We start from the raw sequence: 21,907 nt of genomic DNA on the forward strand, positions 1-21,907 counted from the left end.
TGATTCATCTTTACCGTCCAGCACCAGGAAAATCCCCAGGGGCCCTGGCTTGAAATCCTACCTGTCTGCCCGGTTCTTCTTGCCCGCGTGGAACGACGGGATAATGGGTCTGAGTGAGACCATGTTGGATAACGCATGAGCTGACTGCCCATACCATATGCCCCTGGGAAACTCGCCCAGTGGGACGAACTCAAATGACGCCAGATGATGAACGATGTGCATGTAACTATACGAAATAGGAGGCGGGAAAGAAGCACTTGCTCTAGCCTGGTGGAAGTACGACCGGGCGGGGATTCCCATTGCTATGATGCAAAGGAGAGGAGATGGACCAGAGCCACGAAATGGATCTCCGAGCAAGTCGCCATCCCGAAGGGACACAGAGACACAGAGACAGAGACAGGAACAAACGGATCGAAGAGGGAAGAAGACCGACGTTGTGCAACCACCAACACGAGACGGTCGTAACCAAACACTAGAAACAGAAAACGACTGGATTTGTAGTCCATCATTATCAGCGCATATGTCGGCCGTAAGGAAAAGTCTTCCCCTACTTATTCGCCAAGTTCGAGCTGGAGTGAAGAGGTGAAGGAAACAAGATTTGCCGAGAGAGCCAAGAGGTTACCGTCCCGTCCTTGCGGGTTGTGGGGGGGTTGTTCGGCAGAGAGAAAGGGAAAGGGGCAGGGGTCGCATAGGGCGGGAGATCTCCCGATGCGGCGGCTAATAAGGTATTCTTCCCCGGGCGCAACGTACGTAAGGTAGTAAGGTAAGGTAGGTATGTACTGTACGTACTCCGTACCTATCCTACCTGTAAGTACATCTATAGTATGTATCACACACATACCGCTCCGACGAATCCAATGGTAGTATTATTGCAGCGGAAGGTGAACAGGTCTTACTTACAGCGGCCGGTGAGTGTTGGGATATGACCGCATCTCGCGATAACATACCTGAACAGCTCAGAATACAAACATAGGTACTCCTATATAAATCACCTTGGCATCCCCTACTCCACCGTGGAGCAGGGCCGTTCCACAGGAGAGGCATGATTACCAAGTACAAGTACCAAGAGAGATCGTGTGAAATCGGCATCGTCACACAGCATCTAACGGTGTAGATCATCCCATCGAACACGAGACCTCACGAAGTAAAAGAAGGAATATCAATCTCACAGTTCTACAATCTGCTGTGTAACCGCACACCTTTCTTTTGGATGCCCTTCACCGGCCCGGTCTGACAGGTTATCTGCCTAGGGGTCCGGTTCAAGAGGGTCCTCTTCCTAATTCAAAGCCAATAAAGCCCTCTCTCCCTTTCCACGAGACAGGAAGGGTCGTTGGCAAACTGCGGCCTCATTAACTAGCCGGTCTCGTCGACGAGTGTCAAGCAACTCTGTCGGGTGCACCGGCCTAGTAGAGGGCACTCCGCTTGGAACCCGCTTTCTCGACGTGGTAGGGAACTGCTACCGTTTTTTAGTGTCCGGTTGCGCGAGGACTGCCATCGTTTCCCGGCCACGGTCCCTTTCTGCCAATCCGTATCTGGGATTCAGTCAGGCAGGTCTAGCAACACGGTTGGACCGATCGAGTATCGGCGAGTGCCCTGTTGGGGGACGCTACGTCCCCGTGTGGCAGGCGAAAGGGCGTGGTAACCGAACAGCCCGACTTCTGGCTGCCTCGATCAGGCGTAACTGTTATAGTTATGATCGAATAATTTCGCCGCGTCTCGAAGTATCAGGTCCTATGATCTTGCCGTCCAATGCGGCCCTTGTTAGAAAACTTCTTGCTAACGATGCGTTGCCCATCGCTGTGATCTACCGGAGGTTGGTAGTTCTCGGCGGTTGCCCACAGCTCAGGAAGATGCATGCGACAAATGCTAGTCATGCTTCCTTTCCTTCGTGGGCACGTCACGGGCGGGCAGTTGCCAAACATTGCGCCTCCGGTGATTGGGAGCCGAGCGTTTGGGATGCCCCTCAGCAGCAGAAGGCACTTGCTTTCGCTTTTGCAGGGACCTTGTTCCAGGGTTATTATCATACCAGTCGACGTCGCTGAGTTGGAGCTTGCGGACTCGCTGTCCGCGCTCCTTGCCCGACCGATTATCAGGCCGATTGTGGTGGTGATGCGAAGCTGGCTTTTCGGGTCCTGCAGAGATCTGATGAATATTGCTGTGAGGGCCGTAGGGGGTCAAGTTCTCTTCACCATCATGCTCCTCATTCTCCCGCAGATCGAGGTTCAACACCAGGTTCTTGATACGCTGTTGTTCTTCCTTCGCTGCCTGCCGCTGATTGATCATGGCCACGGCAAAGTTCGAGTCCGAGGGCAGTTCAACCGTCCGCGTCTACTACGTTTTAGCCACAACCAAAACTGCAACGCCGATGACACCGTACGCACCTGTTGGCGGTTTCCCCTCTTCGTCAACAGAGAGAAGGCCATCGTTCCGCCTGGGGTACCGGGACCACTCTCGGCGGGTTCGCTCCCGCTTGGCACATCGCGGTTCTTAGGCCGAACCGGCAGCGGTATGTCGAATTGCTGCTTGGGCTGGAATTTGCGCGTCTCGAGGCTTTCCGCCATCATCTTCGCATACTCACGGTCAAAATCAGCTTCATCTTCGGGATCAACCTCTTCCTCCTCCCTAGTGACGACAATGGCCTCATCCTCCGACTCGTCATCGCGGAATGACGGGTTCTGGTCAGCATCCTGTAGGATTGTGAACACAGTTAATATGCTGGTACTCTTTTGAGGCCGAGGAGACCTGGGTGTGGCATACCTCAGCTTCGGCCTCGCCTTCCTCGGAGCCCGACTCCTCGTCCTCATCCTGCTCCGCCGCGGCCTCCTCATCGTCAGTGCTCGCTCCACTCGTTCCATCTTCCTGTTCCACAGCCTTGTCGAGACCAGAAGTCTTCTGATCCTGAACAATGGCGAGCTGAAAGACTTTGGTGGCTTCCTCCACGTTCGACGCCAACTTCCACTGAGGTCTGGTCAGGGCGAAGATGTCCTGGACGAGAAACTCGATGTCCATTGGCAATGGATTCTTGGTGTGGATGTAGTACTGGAAGAAGGAGAGAAAGTAGTCCAGCTTCTTTCCTGCGGCACCTTTGTTGAAGAACATCCCACAAGTCTCTAGAATGGTAGAGATCAGGCGAATGCGGAAGTAGTCGTCGGGCTGATCGAAGGGGTTGATGCGACCGGGAACCGGCGGCCCGCCTGCACGTCGAAGTTAGCAAGCTCTGCTATGCCAGAGAGAGTGAAACGTACCGTGACCGAAGGTCATGATCTTGTACATGGTATCAAAAATGACGGGGTGCTCGAGCATCCGGTAGTTGTATAGCTCTCCCAGATACTTCACTTCGGCGACACGGCGCTGATTGAACTTGAAGTCGTTGATCTCCAGACCGAGGGAGATTGACTCAATCACAGCGTCAATCACACCAATGACAAATTCGGGATGGTACCTGTAGATGGCGCTGAGGAGAATGGCTAGGAGATGGATGTTGCCGTATTTCACCTTTCCGGGCTTGGAGAAAACTTTATGAAGAACAGCGACAACCTGGCGATGGGTCAGGAACTCCTGTTTACAAAGGGAGTGGCGGGGAACATGCCTCTTTCTCCTCCCAATGGAGCCTGCGGATCTGCCTGAGAACTTTGTTATAGGTCTGCTTGGTAAGATCCGAGTAGATGAGTTTGCGGATGAAGAGCTCCATTGGCGTCCGCTCCTTCTGCTGGATGGCCGGACGTTGCGGCGGGTCGACATAGTACACGGCATTCTCGATGAGCATCCTCTCGGCGGGGCCAATGTGCTGCACCGACTTCTTCCGCTGGAGGGTCTCTAGGAAGGTCGTCATACGAGGCGAGGTTTCTGGGTTCCGCAGCAGGTAACGCCCACAATTCTCCAGCAGGTTGCAGATGATTTCGATGTTCATCCGGGAGAAATCATCCAGGCTGACTTTGAGGCAATGGAAGACGACGTGCTCCGGAACAATGCCAAACTTGGTCAGCTCGGCAAGGTAGCGAATGTTGCTGAGCCTCACTTGGCCCAAGAATTCCTTGTCCTTGCGCCGCTGCAGGCTGCGGAACTCGGCATCAAGGTACTCGACGAGCCCTTTGGGGATGTCTGACATGTACTGGCCAAGCGTAGCAACGAGCCTGGACCAATACGGAAGGAGATCGCCACGGCCCTTTGGGACATCTGTCAATGCCTTGATGAGCCTGTTCCTGGAAGCCTTGGAGTTGAGGTAACAGAAGTCTATGGCCGTCTGGTCAACGGCGTCTTTGGTGATCAGGTCCGGAAGCCGGGAGAGCAACGCGTCAACCTGAGCCCCGATGGTCTTATTCGCGATTGCCACGGATTGATCGTCCGCAGCAGTGTCATCGGGCTTGGGCGCCTCGGCGGTCTCTGCAGGGTCAATCTTCTTGCCGACCTGCTCGTCTGCATCGGGCTTCTTCTTTTTCACCTCTTCAAGCAGGATGCTCGGGACCTTGCCTCGCAAGTCCACGAGATTTTCGTAGAAGCGCCGTTCCTCTTCATCATCCCAGATACCTGCACCGTCTCCTTGACCACGCAGATACTCTCCGGCCTTGACAATGCCGATTGAGCCGTTTGCGCCAGCAGAAGCGTCGTCCTGGTCTTTCAAGTCCGGCATCTCGGCTCCAATGACATCGGCAATGACCTGCGCGTTGGCAACAAGGCGCTCCTGAGCCTTGACCTGTTTCTCGAAGTTGGCTTGACGGTCCTCAAACACTTCGCCCGACTTGACGTAGGCTTCGGCGTTCTTGCGGGACTGCGCATAGATCGCCTTTTGGTCCCGGATAAGGTGGGCCTTGACGTCCTCGAAGTAGCGTTTGAGGACGTTCCGGAAGCGCTCCTGCAGCTCGGGCGGAGTGAAGGCGGGATCTTTGGATCCAGGCGCAGGCTCGCCCTCTTGGTCTTCGGCCCCGTTCCCGGCTTTGGTTACTCCATCCTCCTCGACCGTCTTGCGGCCCTCAGAGCCGGCTGCCCGAACGCCCAGAACATCCCAGCTAAACGCCTTGACGAAGATGACAAGCAGGGGCAGGTTCACATGTTCCCTGTCGTGGCCAAGCAGGTCTTTTAGAACCTCGAGGGGAAACGGCTCGGCAGCACCCCCTTTGGCGGATACCCGGGACTTCAGCTCCGCCGGCTTGGCAGTCGTCCCATTTGTGGCATCATCCGGACGCTTGATGTCATCGAGAGTGCGCAGGACGTCAACAAGCCACAGCTCGGTCACAATTCGTAGCAAGACCCGCTGCCTGACCAGGCGATCCTTTTCTTCCTTTTCCCTCGCCTCCGGCGAAAGGGCTTTGAGGACGCTCTTATCAGGCGTGGCCATCGATTTCCCGAGGTACCAACCGAGGTACGACGTAAAGTCGGCCGGTCCAAAGCGCTGGTGGAGAGCGCTAACAATCTCGACGCCGGCCTCAATCTCGCCCGGTGACTTGAGCTTGCAAAGGCCTTCATGGCAAGCGGACACGATCTCGGAGAGGTATTTCGACAGGCTCACAGTTTTGATCTCTTGAAGGAAGGTACTGAGAGTGGCGGGGGTTATGGCGGTTCGCAGACGCTTGATGAAGGCGGTGTTTTTCTTCATGGTCGAATCGAGGGACTGGCTCACGGGAAAGAGGTCTGGATGGCCAGGCTGAGTTAGCATTGGCTGAGGCGCCATGCTGAGATACCCCTCCCTACCTTTCTCGCCGTTCCAGGCCCTCTGGTTCAACTGGCGCAGCTCATCTGGTCTAGGGCATTAGCCACGCCGACAGAAGCGACGGTGCACCTCAGAAAGAACCTACGCCTCCTTGCGCGATCCATGGCGGGCCTGTCTCTTGGTGTGTGCAATCAAATTCCAGCTCGCGGTGTAGGTGCATTCGAAGGTCAATATGCTAAGGGTTCAGGAATCGGAAACGGCAATCCCTATCGGCAATGGCGGGCATCGGTGATGTGGTCTGCAGAAGCAGCCTCGAGAGGCACTTGTGATCGGAAATGCACTGTAAGATGGCGAGAATCGAGAGAGGTCGTGGACGGATGCCCGCTGGCGGAACCGTTTTCCGGTCGAAATCCAGAAGTTCGGTGATAATTTATGATGGTCGAATTGATAGTGTCAGTGAGTGTTAAGTCTGTGTCGCTGGCTCCCGTTTTTGACTGGTCGGCTATGTCGAATTTGATTGGCTGCTAATTAATCTACTAGTACACACTCCAGATATTTTCCGCGTACTCCTCCAGTTCTTGAACGCCAATAACGAAGTCTCCCTTCCCAGGGCCCGGTTCTCTAAGGAAGAGAAATCTGAATGAGGGTACCAGTGCACCGCTAGTGACATGGTACGATGTCGGGTCGGTAGTGGTGTCCTGGGTAATGGTGATGCTTTGTCGAAGTACAGACTCTTGGTGTTGAAGAGAGCGTCGCGTCGTGGTAGCTCCAGGACGAACTCGCATTTCTTCCTCCCATTTCTCTAGAAGGATTTTGGTACCGTCAAACTTGGCAAGAAGAACAATCTTAACCTCGTAGTTTGACATATCAAACCACCGCCGCATATCTAGACGCAATTGCGTCAACGTCTCAGAGACTCCCGCCTCGATAACAAGTGTTGGCCAGGCACCTTTAGTAGCTCGTTCAGGCTTCGGGCCACCGGCCGAATCACCCTCTTTACTCCTTCGTCCAGAATAACCTTGTTGTACTGAACGTGTAGCACTGGCGATATCTTTTCAACTCTTCTTCAAACCCATATCGCGAACCTGCCCGATATACTCGTTGTATAACTCTTTGTTGAGTTGCTCATGAGAGTCAGTTGGGATCGTGATAATGAGGATCCGGGAATCGCTGTCGTAATAGCGAAAGCGGAACTTGCGGCGTTGACGCTCTCGGGTTCTCTCGATTTGGTGAAACAATCAAGAGATACATCTAAATAATTAGTATACTATTATATAGAAATGGCAGGGTGATACTATACTTCTAACGGTAAGGGAATCCCGAGCAGTGTAATCGATCGCATTGAACAGATCTCGCACATTGGTAAATCGCATGGTGCCACCTTGCTTTGATTTTACCGAGGTAGGCATAGCAAACGCCGATGAAGCAGATACCGACGTAAATGCATCGGATGGAGACGTAGATGCAGCGGATGAAGATACCGCCGGCGGCGGCCTCGATGCAACTGATGCCATGGCGAAGCGTTGCTAATAAACGCTGGGATCCGTGAAGTGGGATGCGTGGGGAAGCCATTGATTGATTGGAGGGGTACAGGGTGCTTAAGCTTGTTGAAAATGGCGGGTCCGCAAAAGCCAAAAACGGCAGGCGACACAGTGTGACACTCGAGCTGGAGTTGTGCTCTGACATCATGATTACGCCACAGGATTGGTGTGGTTAGGAGAGCGCCCCGGTTTACACAGACGTCGCCGCTTGGGACTGCCCCGCGATCAACAGAACCCCACCTCATCATACTGTACGAAGTACTAGTACACTTACTGTAGAGTTCGATAGTCCGATGATGAAGGTGCGTTTTCTCGATCGCACGTGAAAGCGACCTACGATGTAAGTCAAGTAACATGACAGATTACACTCCTTTGGAAAACTCCGGTTTTGTTTCTGTCTCTCAGGAGTCGGCGACGCATCACATCAGACGGTTCTACGTTCTTCCTTTGCCGTTGGGCAGTCGAGTCGATCGAACAACCCGATTAGCAATCATCGTTACCATCACAGCGGGTTGGAAAGGGTGAGGGAAGGCTCAATTTCCCACACCTGATGGGCCCGGACCGTGCACCGATCTTGGCGTCGGCTGGGACCCAGCGATCCGGAACTTGGGCCCGAGCCGGTCAGAGCGGCGGGCAGGACCCGCAGCGGTCTCTTGGCTCGGAGGAGGCCCGGAGGGCAAAACTCTGGCAAACAAACAAGTCGCGACCGTTGGGGCTGGGCTCACTCAGCCTTTGAACCCCTGTGGTTCCACAAATCAGCCAACGCATCCACCATCCCGATCCGGATAAGGAACAGGAACAAGGCCGAGGGCGTGGGGGTGAGCGCGACGAACATAATAAATCCCAATTCGACCTTACCACTGGACCATATTGCTTCGAATGGATAGGGATGCTGACCAGGTCAGGAATACCTACTGTGGTACATACAATGGGACACAAATGCACACGATGAGGTGGCCCTGCCGGCTTCTGTTCTTACCAGCCCTGACCCGCGGCGTCTGAGCTGATCGAGCATCTCCGTTCCTCCCAAAGTGGGCCGCCTTATCTTTTGCAAATCCTCGCCAACGGCAGATAAGACTGCGGCAATCCGCGCTCCGTTCCTGAACCGTGATCGAAGCATGTCCGCGGAAGAGAGGAACCCTCTGTGCGGTATGCTTCGATTTCCGGTCTCCTCGGGCTGGCATGGAGCAGTTATCCCCAGTGTGGACATCCGTGGTTCCATAGCGCTCGTCGCCGTGGCATGCTCGCTCAGACCACACTCCAAGTCAGGATGTCGCTCTCTATGACCATCCTGTCCAATGGACTCCCTGGGTTACCGTGGTCCCCTGCGGGCTCCGAACGACCAACTTGGCGTGCATGGGTCCTGACTTATTTAACGGTGTATAACGGTTCTTGTCATCAACCCACTGCCGGCGGGTGTTATCAAACTCTGAGCAGGCCCCGGAGAAGCAAAGACTGGCCTCGGGATCGTTTGGCAAGGAACTGGTCTCCGCTCTTATAGAGGATCGGAAACACGGGAGAGTGTGTATGGGAATGGGAAACCGGCGCACACTAGATGCTTATCTGCCTTATTATACTCCTCCATGCTTCTGTTGCTCCTTCACTGTCTGCCTTCCATCATTTTCCCAGACGCCTTCTGGCAACCCAATTGTGCATATAGAGAGGGTGGCCTGCGTGCTGGTTTCGCTTATTGGCCCTTATCGAGCTTATTTCCAGGCATAGCTGAGATAAGATGGAAGCTATATCACTACCCACTCCGCTCAGCCAGTCTCCCATCTCCTTCCGCCCTCGGTTGCCCCCTACTCCTCCACTACAGGACTTCGACTATGAGAAGCCGGAGCCTGTGACGCCGACGGAGGAATCGTCTCGACTTTACCCCCTGCCGCCCACGCCAAGAGAGAACAAGGTCCTGCCGGAAGACCTCAAAACGCCCGACAACCATGTCGAGAGAGACCCGCGGCTCATCAGACTGACTGGCGTCCACCCGTTCAACGTGGAAGCTCCGTTGAGTGACCTCTTCGACGAGGGGTTCATCACGACCAAGGACTTGCACTATGTTAGGAACCATGGAGCAGTGCCCCGCGTCGAGGATAGCGAAGTGCTCGACTGGGAGTTCACGGTGGAGGGCATGGTCGAGCACCCCATCAAGATGACGCTGAGGGACCTGATCCAGGGTTTCGAGCAGGTCACATATCCCATCACGCTGGTGTGCGCCGGCAACCGACGGAAAGAGCAGAATGTGGTCCGGAAAACCAAGGGCTTCTCCTGGGGCGCCGCCGGTCTCTCGACAGCCCTCTGGACCGGCGTGACGCTCCCGGACCTGCTCTCGCGGGCTGTCCCCAAGCGCGGGGCCAGGTACGTCTGCTTTGAGGGCGCCGACAAGCTGCCCAATGGCTACTACGGCACGTCGGTTAAACTCAACTGGGCCATGGATCCCGACCGGGGCATGTTGGTAGCGCACAAGATGAACGGCGAGCCGCTGCACCCGGACCACGGGAAGCCGGTGCGGATCGTCATTCCCGGGCAGATCGGAGGGCGCAGCGTCAAGTGGTTGAAGCGGATCGTGGTCACGTCGGCGCCGAGCGACAACTGGTACCACATCTACGACAACCGCGTGCTGCCGACCATGATCGACCCCGAGCAGAGCGCCAACCTGCCGGACACGTGGAAGGACGAGCGATACGCCATCTACGACCTCAACACCAACAGCGCCATCTGCTACCCTGCCCACGACGAGAGGGTGCCGCTGACGGGCGGCGCCGAGACGTATAGCTATAAGCTGAAGGGGTATGCCTATGCCGGCGGCGGCAAACGGGTCACGCGGCTCGAGGTGACGCTGGACCAGGGCAGGACGTGGATGCTGGCGTCCATCTCGTACCCCGAGGACCTGTACCGGCAGGCGCGCGACGGGGAAACCCTCTTCGGAGGCCGGCTGGACGTGTCGTGGCGGGAGACGTGTTTCTGCTGGTGCTTCTGGGAGCTCGAGCTCCCGGTTGCCAGACTGTGCGATGCCCGGGACGTCATGATCCGGGCCATGGACGATTCCATGATGGTGCAGCCCCGGGACATGTACTGGAGCGTGCTGGGCATGATGAACAACCCGTGGTACCGAGTGGTGATCCACAAGGACGGCCACTCGCTGCGCTTTGAGCACCCGACACAGCCAGCACTGATCCCCGGCGGCTGGATGGAGAGGGTCAAGAAAGAAGGCGGCAACATCGCGAACGGGTTCTGGGGCGAGAAGACGGTGGGCGAAGATGCTGCTGCGCCTGTGCAAGAAGAACCAGCGAAGGAGATCAGTATGGTGGATGAGAAGGTCGCCCGGAAGATCACCATGGACGAGCTCCGCCAGCACGGCGGCGAGGACCAGCCATGGTTCGTGGTGAACGGCCAGGTGTACGACGGCGCCAAGTTCCTCGAGGGCCACCCCGGCGGCGCCGCCTCCATCATCAATGCCGCCGGGCAAGACGTCGGCGAGGAATTCCTAGCCATCCGTAAGTTCTTCGTTCCACCAGCCCAAAGATTTCCCCGAAAATCCAAAAACCTAACCGCATGGATGCCGCCATGTTAGACAGCGAAAACGCGAAAGCGATGATGCCAGCGTACCACATCGGCACCCTGGATACATCCAGCCCCTCCTCTCCATCCTCCCCCTCCGACCCCTCCTCCGAAGACTCCTCCTCCACCGACCCAGTCTTCCTCTCGCCTAAAACGTGGCGCAGAGCGCTCCTCTCCTCCAAAACGACCGTCTCGGCAGACTCCAAGATCTTCCACTTCAGCCTCGCCCACCCGTCCCAGTCCGTGGGCCTGCCAGTAGGCCAGCACCTGCTCATCCGCCTGCGCGACCCGGTCACGCGCGAGGCCATCATCCGCGCCTACACCCCGCTCTCCGAGGCATCCGACACGGGCGAGCTGCGCGTGCTGATCAAGATCTACCGTGACACGCCCGCCTGGACCGGCGGCGGGCGCATGACGCAGGCGCTCGACGCTCTCCCCGCGGGCCACCCGGTCGAGTTCAAGGGCCCCGTGGGGAAGTTCGTGTACACCGGCCGCGGCGCGTGCAGCCTCAACGGGCGCGCCCGACACGTGAGCAGGTTTGTCATGGTCTGCGGCGGCAGCGGCATCACGCCCATCTTTGCCGTCCTGCGGGCCGTGGTGCGTGACGCGCAGGATACGACGCGGTGTCTCGTGCTGGACGGGAACCGCGTGGAGGGCGATATCCTCCTCAGAGAGGAGCTGGATGGGCTGGAGAAGGAAGGGGAGGGGAGGTGTAGGGTGGTGCATACCCTCAGTCGGCCGGGGGACGGGTGGACCGGGTTGAAGGGCCGCATGGATAGGGCCCTGTTTGAGCGCGAGGTTGGCGCGCCGCCTAGGGAGAGGGATGCGATAGTCTTGATCTGCGGGCCTGAGGGCATGGAGGAGGCTGCGAGGGAGGCGTTCTTGGGCATGGGCTGGGATGAGGAGGATTTGCTTTTCTTTTAGCGGGCGAGCGAGCGGTTGGTTCTAAGGGGAAGGGGTAAGGTGTTGAGGGGTCTGGACATTCTGGATTTCGGATTTGGACATCTCTTCGTTTTTGATGACTGACGAGGACATGTTATATTAGAGATCGGTCAACGAGCGCATTGGTAGGAGGACCACGCTGGATTAGCGCCCCTCCCTTACATATTTAGGTAGCATCATGGGAAATCAATGGGTGTATCTTCCAGCTTGCCGAGGGGCTACTTCTGGTCGGGCTAACACCAACGCAACACAAACTCCCACTCAACTCGCATGGCTGGATTGAGGGCAAGCAGCTACTAGTACATCAGGTGTGTTATGGTCCGGTCAGCAATGAGGAAGGGGCCTGCACGTAGACGGATGATGTTAGGAGTAAAGGCGGCTGCGGATAATACGATGTCAGTGTATCAAATGTATGCCATATTGTAAAACACATATGTACAGTAGTACCGTTGCATCTCCGCATCTCCGGATGTTCCACTGAAGTTCCGGAGATGTACGCACCGTACCTACATATATGCACATGCATCCATCCATATTCATAGATAGACCGCTTCAGCCTTCCAGCTTCAAGAGGAAACCACCAAGGTGAAAACGCGGGTTGTCACTTAATGACGAATGGCAGCCAACAAGATGACCGGCAACCAGCAAAGCAGACAACTACACTACCTAAGTACATACCTGCCTAGGTAAGAGTACGGTAAATAATACGACGGGTCCCGATGAGATACGGGAGGTAGAGATGATACAGCGACAAGAGTGAGGTAGAAACAGCCAGATCTCTTGGAAAGCAGTTGGTTGATCAAACTCACCCACCCTGTTACAATTTTACACCTTTTAGCTCTGGCCATGCGTTTTTCCGAACCTTGAGGTAGCCTTTACCCCGTCCCTCGCCGACCCAAAGAAACAAACCCAGGCCGCATCACATCCCATTTCATCACATTGCTCTCTCATCTTGCCAAACCGAGCAGAATGAGGGACGCAAGAACACTCAATTCTAGGTGAAACTCAAACTCTAACCCAGTTGACTTAGCTTAGCTTAGCTTAGGGGATATCAAACATGGGCTTGAGCTTGACAATCAACTGCCATTCGTCGATGGTGACGTCGTTCCGGAAGAACTGCTTCAGCGTGTCGATGCTCTGGCGTGAGATGAGCGAGTAGAGCATGTCCTTCTCCTCGAGCTGGCGGCCGTAGGTCGGCTGGTGGCCGCCCATCTCGATCTTGACGGCCACCGACGGCTGGCCCTTCTTGCAGATGGGGATCTGCTTGTGCTCGCGCTCGATGGATGTACTGCGGAAGGATGTTGGTTAGTGCTTTTCTTTTTTTGTTAAAGAGGCAAAAGCGTGGAAAAGAGAAAAGAAGAAAAGAGAAAGCAAAGGGCAAAGAGAATAAAAGAAAAAAACATACACTCTGCCGAGCGAGATGATCTCCTTGGCGCCAGTTGTCGGGTTCGTCTTGATCGCCGCGATGGGCGTATTAATCCGGAGCGATCCCTCGATGACATCCACACCAACCACGATCGGGCTGGTCTTGTTGAAGACGGCCACGGGGCTCAGCACGCAGGGGAAGACGGCCAGCATCTTGGACTCCTCCTTCTTCTTCTCGTTCTGCTCGTTGATGTGCTTGGTGAAGGCGTCGAACAGGTGGTAGATGATGTCGGCGGTAAAGATCTTGATGCCCTGCTCGTCGGCATACTGCTGCGCTTCCTTGTCCACCTTGACATCGAAGCAGAGCATGACGGCGTAGTCGGGCGCCTTCTCCAGCATGATGCCGCACTGCATCACGTCGCGCTTGTAGACGGGGCCGATGCCGACGTTGGCGACGGGGATCTTGCAGTCCTTGAGGAAGTCGAGCAAGGCCTCGAGCGAACCGAGCGTCGACGCCTGCACGCTGACGCCGCGGCCCGACTTCTCGACGCGGCTGAACAGGGACGCGAGATCGGCCTCGACCTCGTCCTCCAGATCCGACTCGTCGTCGTCAGGGCCGACCACCAGCAGCCGGGAGCCGGCGATGGCGCCCTCGAGACCCGGCGCGCTGATCTTGACACCCAAGGCGGCCTTGACCTCCTTGTTGTGCACGTACTGCGACTTGAGCCGCAGTTCTCGGAGCGGCGCAGGCGTGAGCAGCGCCCTGATGTTCGTCTTGATGACGCCCTCCACGCCACAGAGAATGATCCGGTCGCCCTCCCGGAGGATACCGTTGGACAGGATGACGTCGATGGTCATGCCGAAGCCCTCGATGGCCTTGACCTCGAGCACCGTGGCCTGCACCTCGGAGAGGTACATGAGTGAGCCCACCATGCGCTCCTGCGTGAGCTGGACGATCAGCTTGAGCATGTCGGGGATGCCCTCGCCCGTGTGTGCCGACGTGGGCACGAGCGACACGTAGCGCGCCATCGACTTGTTCTCGTAGAAGAGCTCCGAGTTGAAGCCCTGCTCGGCAAATGCGAGCTTGGTCTGCTCGAGCCGGTTCCTGAACTCATTCTGCACCGCCTTGTTCTGCAGCGCCAAGCTCTCCTGGAAGCCGTTGTTGTCGATCTTCTTCCACCCGTACAGGCGGTCGATCTTGTTCAGCGCGACGATGAAGGGCGTCTTGCGCTCGCGCAGCAGCCTCATGGACTCGAGCGTCTGCGGCTCGAGCCCGTGCATGATGTCGACGACCAGGATGGCGATGTTGCAGAGCGAGGAGCCGCGGGACCGCAGGTTGGAGAACGACTCGTGCCCGGGCGTGTCGATGACGAGCAGGCCAGGCACCTTGAACTCGAACTTGCCGTCGCGGTTGACCACGGCCGTCTTCTGCTTGATGGCCTCGACGGGGAAGTACGTGGCACCGATCTGCTGCGTGATTCCGCCGGCTTCGCCCTCCTGGACGTTGGTCTGCCGGATCTTGTCGAGCAGCTTGGTCTTGCCGGTATCGACGTGCCCCAGAATACAGCAGATCGGCGACCGCAGGTTGTCCTTGGACCGAGCAGCCAGCGCGGCCTGGTGCGCCTTCTCGCGGCGCTCGGCAGCCTCCTTCTTCCTCTGAGCCTCGCTGGCCCGCTGTTGGACCGTCTTTTCATCTTCCGAAGACTCCTCCTCAGACTCGTCCTCGGAATCCGACTCCTCCTTAGCCTTTGGCCGGGAGGGCAGTGCTTGCTGGCCCTTGCCGTTGGCTTCTGGCTTCTTGTCTTCCTTCTTCTCGGCCTTCTTCTCGGCCTCGTCGTCGGTCTCGGCATCCCAGCTGTCCTTGACATCTTCCGTGTCCGACTCGGCAGCGGCCATCCAATCCTCTTCCACGCTGTCTTCGGCGGCAGCGGCCTGGGCCTTGGCGGCTGCCTCGGCTTCGGCCTTCTCCCGCTCAAGACGAGCCTTCTCAGCTTCCCTCGCGGCAGCCTCAGCCTGCAACCTCGCGCGCTCAGCGGCCTCTGCCAGAGCCTTTTCCTCGTCAATCTGTAATATCGCGGTCAGCCTCGGTGGGTCGCATAAAGAAGGTTAGAACATAGCCACTGCTCTCTGCTTACCTTCGACCGGCCTCCGCGTTTCTTAGCGTCCGCCTTCTTGCGCTCCTTCTCTTTCGCCTTCTCCTTCTCAGCCTCGCCCTCCTCCACCGCAGCAATCTTGACACCAGCGGCCATCATCTGCTGCAGCTTCCTTTCGTTGCGGGCCTTCTCCTCCTTCTGTGCTTTGGTGAGGTACTTGCCCTCGCGCTTGAGCTGCTCGATCCTCTCTTTCTCCTTTTGTTTCTTGCGTGCCTTCTCCTCCTCCTTCCGCTTGCGCTCCTCCGCCTCCCTGCGCTCCTCTTCCTCTATCCTGGCCTTCTCCTCGGCTGCTAGACGTGCTTCCTCTTCCTGTCGCCGCCGCAGCTCCTCCTGCTGCTTCTGAAGAGCCAGTAGCGCCGCGGGGATCTTCTTCTTCTTTCCGCCAGCATCGGCCGCAGCGGGTGCCGGGGCCGGTGTACTCTCGGCCTTCTTCTCCTCAGCGGCGGGCTTCGCCGGCTCGGCCTTGGCTTGTTGCGCAGGAGCACTGGCCCCCTTCTTCTTGGCTGCCTGCAACGCGGAATGTTAGCTGAGGTAGAACGTGTATGGCGGATAAGAGACCGTCTTACCTGCTCTTTTTTCCGCTGCTTCTCCCTCTCCTTCTTCAATTTCTCCTTCTCCGCCTTGGTCAACACCCTCCCCCCAGTGTCCAAGCCATCTGCGTCCTCCTCCTTCGCCGCGGGAGAAGCAGGCTTTTCTTGTTGTTGCTGGCCCTTGCCCTTGCCCCCCTTGCCGCCCTTGCCCTTCTTGTCCGGCAGCGCAAACTCGTCGTCGAGGTTTGCCTCCTCGGCCTGCTTAGCCGAGAGATCCGGCAGCGCGGGTTCGGCGGGCTGTGCCTCGCCCTCCGCTGCGTTCTCCTCAAGCCAGTCCTCGTTCAGGCCCTTCTTCTTGCGCTTCTCTTTGGTCTTGCGCATCAGATTCATCAGTCCGCCGCCGCCCGCGGCGGGCTCGTCGTCAGCGGGGGCGCCATCGGCAGGGGGAGTGGTTGCGCTGGCCGGGGCGATGCTCTCGCCGAGCTCGGCCTCCCAGTCGTCATTGCCGCCCTTCTTGCCTCCCTTCTTCTTGGGCGCCATTTTGAAATCGCTTTGCGGTGCTCCTCGGTGGGGGTTGTCTTTATGCTGGATGGCCGCGCTCTTTTCAGGCAGCACAATCCGTCAAAGAAACGTCGCACTGGAACACCAAGCCCACGATGTAGGAAGGACGATCGTGGGAATTCCAGGTCAGAGGAACTGGCCGGTTTCCAGGTTGGTTCGCGGGAGTGGCGAAGGCGGCGATACACAGCAAAAAAGCTGTAGTGTACGGTAGGGGTTCCGGTTCGTAGGTGGAGGCCAGCAAGTGCTGGGATTTGGTACGGATAGGGCTTGCGGATCCAAGCAGTGGATAGGGCCGCTATTAGCGCGGGGCACGGGGCGATAACGGACTTTATCTATATGCCCCTCAACAAACAGGTCACTCCGGTTCCTTGAACTCGAACGGCTTCCCGTCACGTCAAAGGCTGCGTGGTAAAATGCTCTTCAGATTGCGGATGCAACTTCAGCCAACTGATACGATACATATTCTGGGCGTGCCGGGTTATCCTACTTAGGTCTCCAAGGTTCCCGGCAAGGTCGGCGGGGCGGAGGGGTAGATATTGGGCCGGGCCATTTCGACGGGGAGGCACGAGAGAGGTTGTGATGGGACGAACCAGGGACAAAAGTCACGGTGTTACACAGAGACCTTTTCGGGCACAGTGTAGGTCCAAATCAAATTTATGTCCGCTCGCCTCCACGAGCCACAGGCAGACAGCGATGCAGTAAAGGTTTACAACGGGTTGCAAGGTGCCAAGAAAAGAATGCCCCCCCTTTTTCATCGGCGTACGCATATTGTGGTACTGCATTGACGCGGCCTTCACAGCCAATGCCCAAATACAGTGACCTGTGTACCATCCATTCCTATTCCATCATAAGACCGGCGACAGATAGTACTCCAAGACATCATACGCCAGCTGGAAATACCGTGACGGCTCTCCCTCCGAGAAGTCAACGACATGTTGACCGCCGTCCAGCTCTCCCAAGAGCTCTAGGAGCCTCGGCAGCTGGCCTTGTGTGGCCACCAGCTGCTCCAACGTCCTCTTCTCTAAACAGCGCCGGAGTATGTCGCCATCAACATGCATTTCCGGCGGGGGACGCACCGGCTCTATCTCCTTATTGACAGCAGACCGATCGCGCTGCGCCGGGCTCGCCTCCGGGATGGCAAGCGCCATGTTCTGGATGAAGCGCAGCAGCCGCCAGGCCTCAACGCTCAGCAGCGTGAAGTGGTACATGGCGCCGTTGAGGGAGACGCCCAGGACTTCGGCGTCGTCCACCGTGGCCGGGAGCCGGCCGTACCTGGGGCCCCTCCTTTGCCCCCGCTCCCACATGGGCCGCGTCCTCACCCGACGGAACCTTCTGATGGAGGAGGGAAGCTCCGCCTCTACCACCACTTCACATTCCTTGTCCGGGATCTGCCACGGCACCCAGAGGCCTGTGACACTGCAGTCCCTGTCCGCCACGAGGAAGATGCCGCCGCTCGCGTCGTTGAGATCCGGACCGGTGGACTCGAAGAAGTCGACGCCGTTCCGCCGCCACGGGTCTACATGGCAGAGCCTGATTTTGTCTGCCTCCGCGTGGAAGTGGTCGAGGACGACCAGAGACTCGGCGCTTGTCAGGGCCACGAGCTTGCCGTTGGAGATGCGCAGGGCCGTAGCGGGCGAGCCCAGCTCGAAGGATTTCACGGGCTTGAGCTTCCGCTCCTGGAGGTCCAGCACTTCCCACTGGATCGTCCGAGCGAAGCAGTAGACCAAGCCCTCGTCGTAGCTCAGGATCGAGTATATCGGCTCCTTCACGTCCTTCCTGAACCTCGTCCAGTAGCGAATGGCCGGCGAGCCGCCCTCTCGTGTCCCCATCTTCTGGGTCGAGACCAGAATGAGACGGCCGGCTTTTGTGATGACGAGGATGAAATTCCAGACATTGCCGTCCCTTTTGTACCGCCATTCCGCCAGCCCCATTACCCGGTCGCCCGCCCTCCCCAGCCCCGCGATGCACGTTTGGGGCTCGCCGGTCTTATCCGTTGGCCTGCCAATGTCTTCTCCCGTATCGGGGTTGAGGAACACCAAGGTCGGCCCATAGTCCCTGTTCACGGCAACGACTAGACACTGCGTAGATTGGCAGTACATGACCCTGTTTGGCGAACCGTCGACGGGAATGATGCGGTTAGCGGGACCGGGCTTCTCTCGCATCTCGGCGAGCAACAGCCTCGAGCCGGATATCATGAGAATCGGCGTCGCCCCATCCTCGCACGGCAGATCCACAACCGCAGCATACTGCACCATGGGTGCTGGGGCCTCTAACCTGCTGGCGTCGACCGGCCAGACGCGGCATCGGCGACTGCCGTGCTGACCTAGGCTGAGAGACACGAGGTTTCCGTCGCAACACACCAATATAGTGGGGTCGGAAGCGCCGTCACGGCGGCTGCAGGTGAGAGTCGCGACTGAGCTACCGTACTTCTCACGGCCGATAATAGAGAGCGAGCCAGCAGGGTTTCTCACGGTGAATACCTCTCCACTTCTGGTACCCAGGAGAACGGTGTCCCCGATTGAGACGATACTCTCGACGCCTTCAAGTAAAGAGGGCGATCCATAACTGAAGCTCGCTTCCTGATCTGGCAGATCTACATAATGTTAGTTAGAGACGGGTAAGTAAACCGAATGGGCGCTTTCCGCATGTGCAGCTGAGGCTTACCTCCGGCTAGGTTGACCCTCTGGAGGTCAGTACAGGACTGTTGCAGCGAACCGCGGCCCAGCAGCGTCTGAGAAGCCTTCCTGATACCGGCAAAGAGGTTGTAACTGGCATCGAGCGACAGACAGCTGACTTCTCCGTCCACATCGATCGTCTGAACGTGTGAAAGGGTGAGTTTCCCTGGGTCGATCTTGTAGACGTGAATTCGGAACTTGGCGTTGGTGTGCGTCGAGACAACGACACAGTCGCCGCGAGCGTAGGCGTCTGATACGGAAGCATTCAGAATCCCCGGCAGAGTCTGGAAGGAGAAGCTGGCGCTAATTTTATGTTAGAGCTTGACTGCCCTAGTCCTAAACCGAACCACGAAATGCCACGGCAATCATCAGGGGATATGCAGTCCTCCATACCTTCGATGCTGAGCGACCAATACGACCTTCTCCCTAGTGATCTGGACTGTCAGGTCACCATCACACCCCAGTACCAGCGTGGTCGATGCCAAGTCGTAGGGTATCGTATCCGGGGCGGCCGCGGTGGCGCTGGAAAAGTCGCTCGCCAAGTTTAAGGCGGCCGAGCAGTCAGGCATGGAAAGCAGCAGCAAGTAGCCGCTGTGGGCGGGGAGAAGCCACGCCTGTTTCACCCCAGGGCCGTATTCAAGGTCCAACGCGATGTCCGCTTTCAGCCCGTACCTATACTCCGTGATTGCACCCTTGCTGGCGCTCTCGCCAGTTCCAAAGACGCGGTCTGGTTGCCGCCATGTGGCGTGCTGCCATGGAACCATGGCCTTGTCTTGACTAGCATCCTGGCACCACCCTGAATATTCATCTGTAGATGTCAAGTCGACAACCGGCGACCAGTTCGGCAATATCCCAAGCAGCTCGGCGGGTTGCCGGGCAGGGATCTGCGGACGGGGTCAGCAATGACATAGGAGAGACGTTAGATTCTTCGCACCTTCCAACACCCGCCAGGTCCCACGTCGCTGCCCAGAATCAATACGTCGGTACTACGGTCCGAGTTGGGCATACAGGCAAAGGCCCTCGATATGGCGCAAGGAAACGGGTCCATGTTGAAAATGAGGCCGGCAGAGCCGTCCTCGTGGGCTTCTAGGAAAGTGATCACGCCATCCTCCCGCGCGAGGTAGATGCAGTCGCGATTTACATTGTAGCCGGACCGACGGAAAGGCCTTGCCCACGCCGTCCACAGTGGCTGGTGCCGCCCCCGATGGTTGGCAGTGGGAGGGCGTGCTGGTATCGCCACGGGCTCGAACCTCGGTGGCCCGTGCAAGCACTCGGTGCACAAGGCGATCTGATCCGGCGATACGGCGATGAACGCTGACTGAACCGTCAGGGGGATCAAGAGTAATGGCACCTGATGCTCGACAGGCAGCCGATGGCCTTGTTTCTCCTCGGCAAAGACCTCCGTCAGGTCGTCCCCGAGCTCCCACTCATAGATCACGGTCCTGGACTTGCCATGTCTGGCGACTACAAGCAAGAGGATGATGTGATGGGGATCCTCCGGCCGCGGGTGCAGAAACGCTACCTTATGAATCACTCCCCGTACGCTGCGGCAACGCCATGAATTGACCGGATTGAGGACTTCATTGCGGGAGTACCTGCCGTCGACCTCGGTAAGAGAGTCGAGCTCGTAGACAGCGAAGTATTCTGTGGGGTTTGCCAGTACCACATAGCGCGAGCTCGGATCGACGGCTAGGTGAAATCCCAGATATGTCAACTCGCAAAACGGCCTCCCGAAGCACGACGTGACAAACTCGGGCTCGCGGTCGGGCCCGGATCGGGCAAACAAGAAAACGCTGTCTCCGTTTTCCAGTACCAGCATCAACAACTGAGGCGGCAATCGTCCAACTGCGTCTGTCCGTCTGGATGAAGAAACGCCGAGCAGGTCTGGGTCGTCGTCCTCAGCTTTGACAACCGGCAGGGAAGAGGGCAACTCGTTGCTCTCCATGTCGGAATCCGCGATGGCTGGGGATCCGATCACGCACGCATTGCGAATGCGGCAGCCAAAATCGCTCTTCCGGGCGATGTCCTTGAGACGTCCATCTTTCCGGAGCTCGCATATTTGAACAAACCGATCCTAGTGAGCACCGAGGTTAGAAAAGATGGGGCAGCCAGCCGGAAACGGCACTTGAGGGGGGAGTAGGAGGGTACGGGCACACATACGCCTATGAACGCGACATCGTTGTACTCTGGGGACCGGAGTCTGACTGGCAGAATCCAGTTCGCAAGCGCGCTCTCAACCACACTCCGCGTGAGCAGTCCGCATCTTGGAGGCTTTGGAGCATCATGCATCGTGGGAGCCTTGGGATCTTGTTTCTGCGCCCCTAACACGGCTTGCAGGTTGACGGTCTCGGTCACCCATTCTCCACCCCGCAAAACGCTGGTTTGGAAGGCCATGAAGAGCCGTGTTTAGAGTAAGCGCTGGCGAGGACTGGAAGACGGCAGCCGGTCTGTCCTTTCCTTAGCGAAGGAAGGAGGGACAGAGAACCTAATGCAGGCCTGATCTCTCTCGAGCGAGCCCGCGGAAGGACCACCTTAGGTAAAAGTCCACCAAAACAGGTAGCGAGCCGGAAGAGGCGAGCGTCGCAGGGCTCAGAAGCAGCAGGGGCGCCTGCACATAACGGCGAGGCTGCTGGTCCCGATCACGGTAGCGCCACAGGCATCCCCTCTCTGGCACGCATGCACGCGGGTAATGGCTCTCAGAAAGCTCTGTCGCAACTTCCACAGCGTCAGCCAAATGATAATGGCATACACATCTAAACAGAAACGCAGTGCAAGCTTACCTGATACAAGTACCCAGCGTCCTCGTCCTGTGTGCTCTCTTGCTTACCTCTGGGGTTGAGACTGGGTGTGTGTTGTAAGTTCACATAAGATTCGGAATCGAAGGTTGGGCGGGGCCATTGCTTTCAAGCTGAAGCAGTGCTTGGCTAGTCACTGT

General features: G+C 57.4%; 5 protein-coding genes across 5 annotated transcripts; 1 reads left to right on the forward strand and 4 right to left on the reverse strand.

The window, feature by feature from the left end:
* Positions 1-1,724: 1,724 nt before the first annotated feature.
* B0T15DRAFT_573576 (armadillo-type protein) lies at positions 1,725-6,093 on the reverse strand (the record flags this gene model as incomplete). The annotated part of the gene is made up of 8 exons (XM_062870931.1): positions 5,793-6,093; positions 5,689-5,733; positions 3,590-5,628; positions 3,246-3,537; positions 2,758-3,194; positions 2,382-2,687; positions 2,027-2,328; positions 1,725-1,989 (listed from the first exon to the last, which is right to left on the reverse strand). The coding sequence occupies exons 1-8, from the start codon at positions 5,809-5,811 to the stop codon at positions 1,725-1,727; spliced, it is 3,705 nt and encodes a 1,234-aa protein (XP_062722404.1). The 5' UTR covers positions 5,812-6,093.
* On the reverse strand, positions 6,080-7,161 carry B0T15DRAFT_566349 (uncharacterized protein; the record flags this gene model as incomplete). The annotated part of the gene is made up of 4 exons (XM_062870695.1): positions 6,080-6,688; positions 6,746-6,867; positions 6,916-7,032; positions 7,129-7,161. 4 exons carry the CDS (start codon positions 7,159-7,161, stop codon positions 6,184-6,186), a joined length of 777 nt encoding a protein of 258 aa, XP_062722405.1. The 3' UTR covers positions 6,080-6,183.
* A 1,504-nt stretch (positions 7,162-8,665) lies between these two features.
* Positions 8,666-11,836, forward strand: B0T15DRAFT_147513 (uncharacterized protein). Its single transcript, XM_062861950.1, has 2 exons — positions 8,666-10,682; positions 10,760-11,836. Exons 1-2 carry the CDS (start codon positions 8,921-8,923, stop codon positions 11,668-11,670), a joined length of 2,673 nt encoding a protein of 890 aa, XP_062722406.1. The 5' UTR covers positions 8,666-8,920; the 3' UTR covers positions 11,671-11,836.
* A 796-nt stretch (positions 11,837-12,632) lies between these two features.
* On the reverse strand, positions 12,633-16,709 carry B0T15DRAFT_147551 (uncharacterized protein). The gene is made up of 4 exons (XM_062861952.1): positions 15,773-16,709; positions 15,189-15,713; positions 13,094-15,117; positions 12,633-12,976 (listed from the first exon to the last, which is right to left on the reverse strand). Exons 1-4 carry the CDS (start codon positions 16,274-16,276, stop codon positions 12,730-12,732), a joined length of 3,300 nt encoding a protein of 1,099 aa, XP_062722407.1. The 5' UTR covers positions 16,277-16,709; the 3' UTR covers positions 12,633-12,729.
* B0T15DRAFT_147550 (mono-functional DNA-alkylating methyl methanesulfonate N-term-domain-containing protein) lies at positions 16,710-21,660 on the reverse strand. Its single transcript, XM_062861951.1, has 5 exons — positions 21,133-21,660; positions 19,907-21,046; positions 19,366-19,856; positions 18,962-19,275; positions 16,710-18,890 (listed from the first exon to the last, which is right to left on the reverse strand). Exons 1-5 carry the CDS (start codon positions 21,364-21,366, stop codon positions 17,143-17,145), a joined length of 3,927 nt encoding a protein of 1,308 aa, XP_062722408.1. The 5' UTR covers positions 21,367-21,660; the 3' UTR covers positions 16,710-17,142.
* Positions 21,661-21,907: the final 247 nt, after the last annotated feature.

Source organism: Chaetomium strumarium, assembly GCF_033439665.1.
Source record: "Chaetomium strumarium strain CBS 333.67 chromosome Unknown B0T15scaffold_3, whole genome shotgun sequence".
In the NCBI taxonomy this organism is placed as follows: domain Eukaryota; kingdom Fungi; phylum Ascomycota; class Sordariomycetes; order Sordariales; family Chaetomiaceae; genus Chaetomium; species Chaetomium strumarium.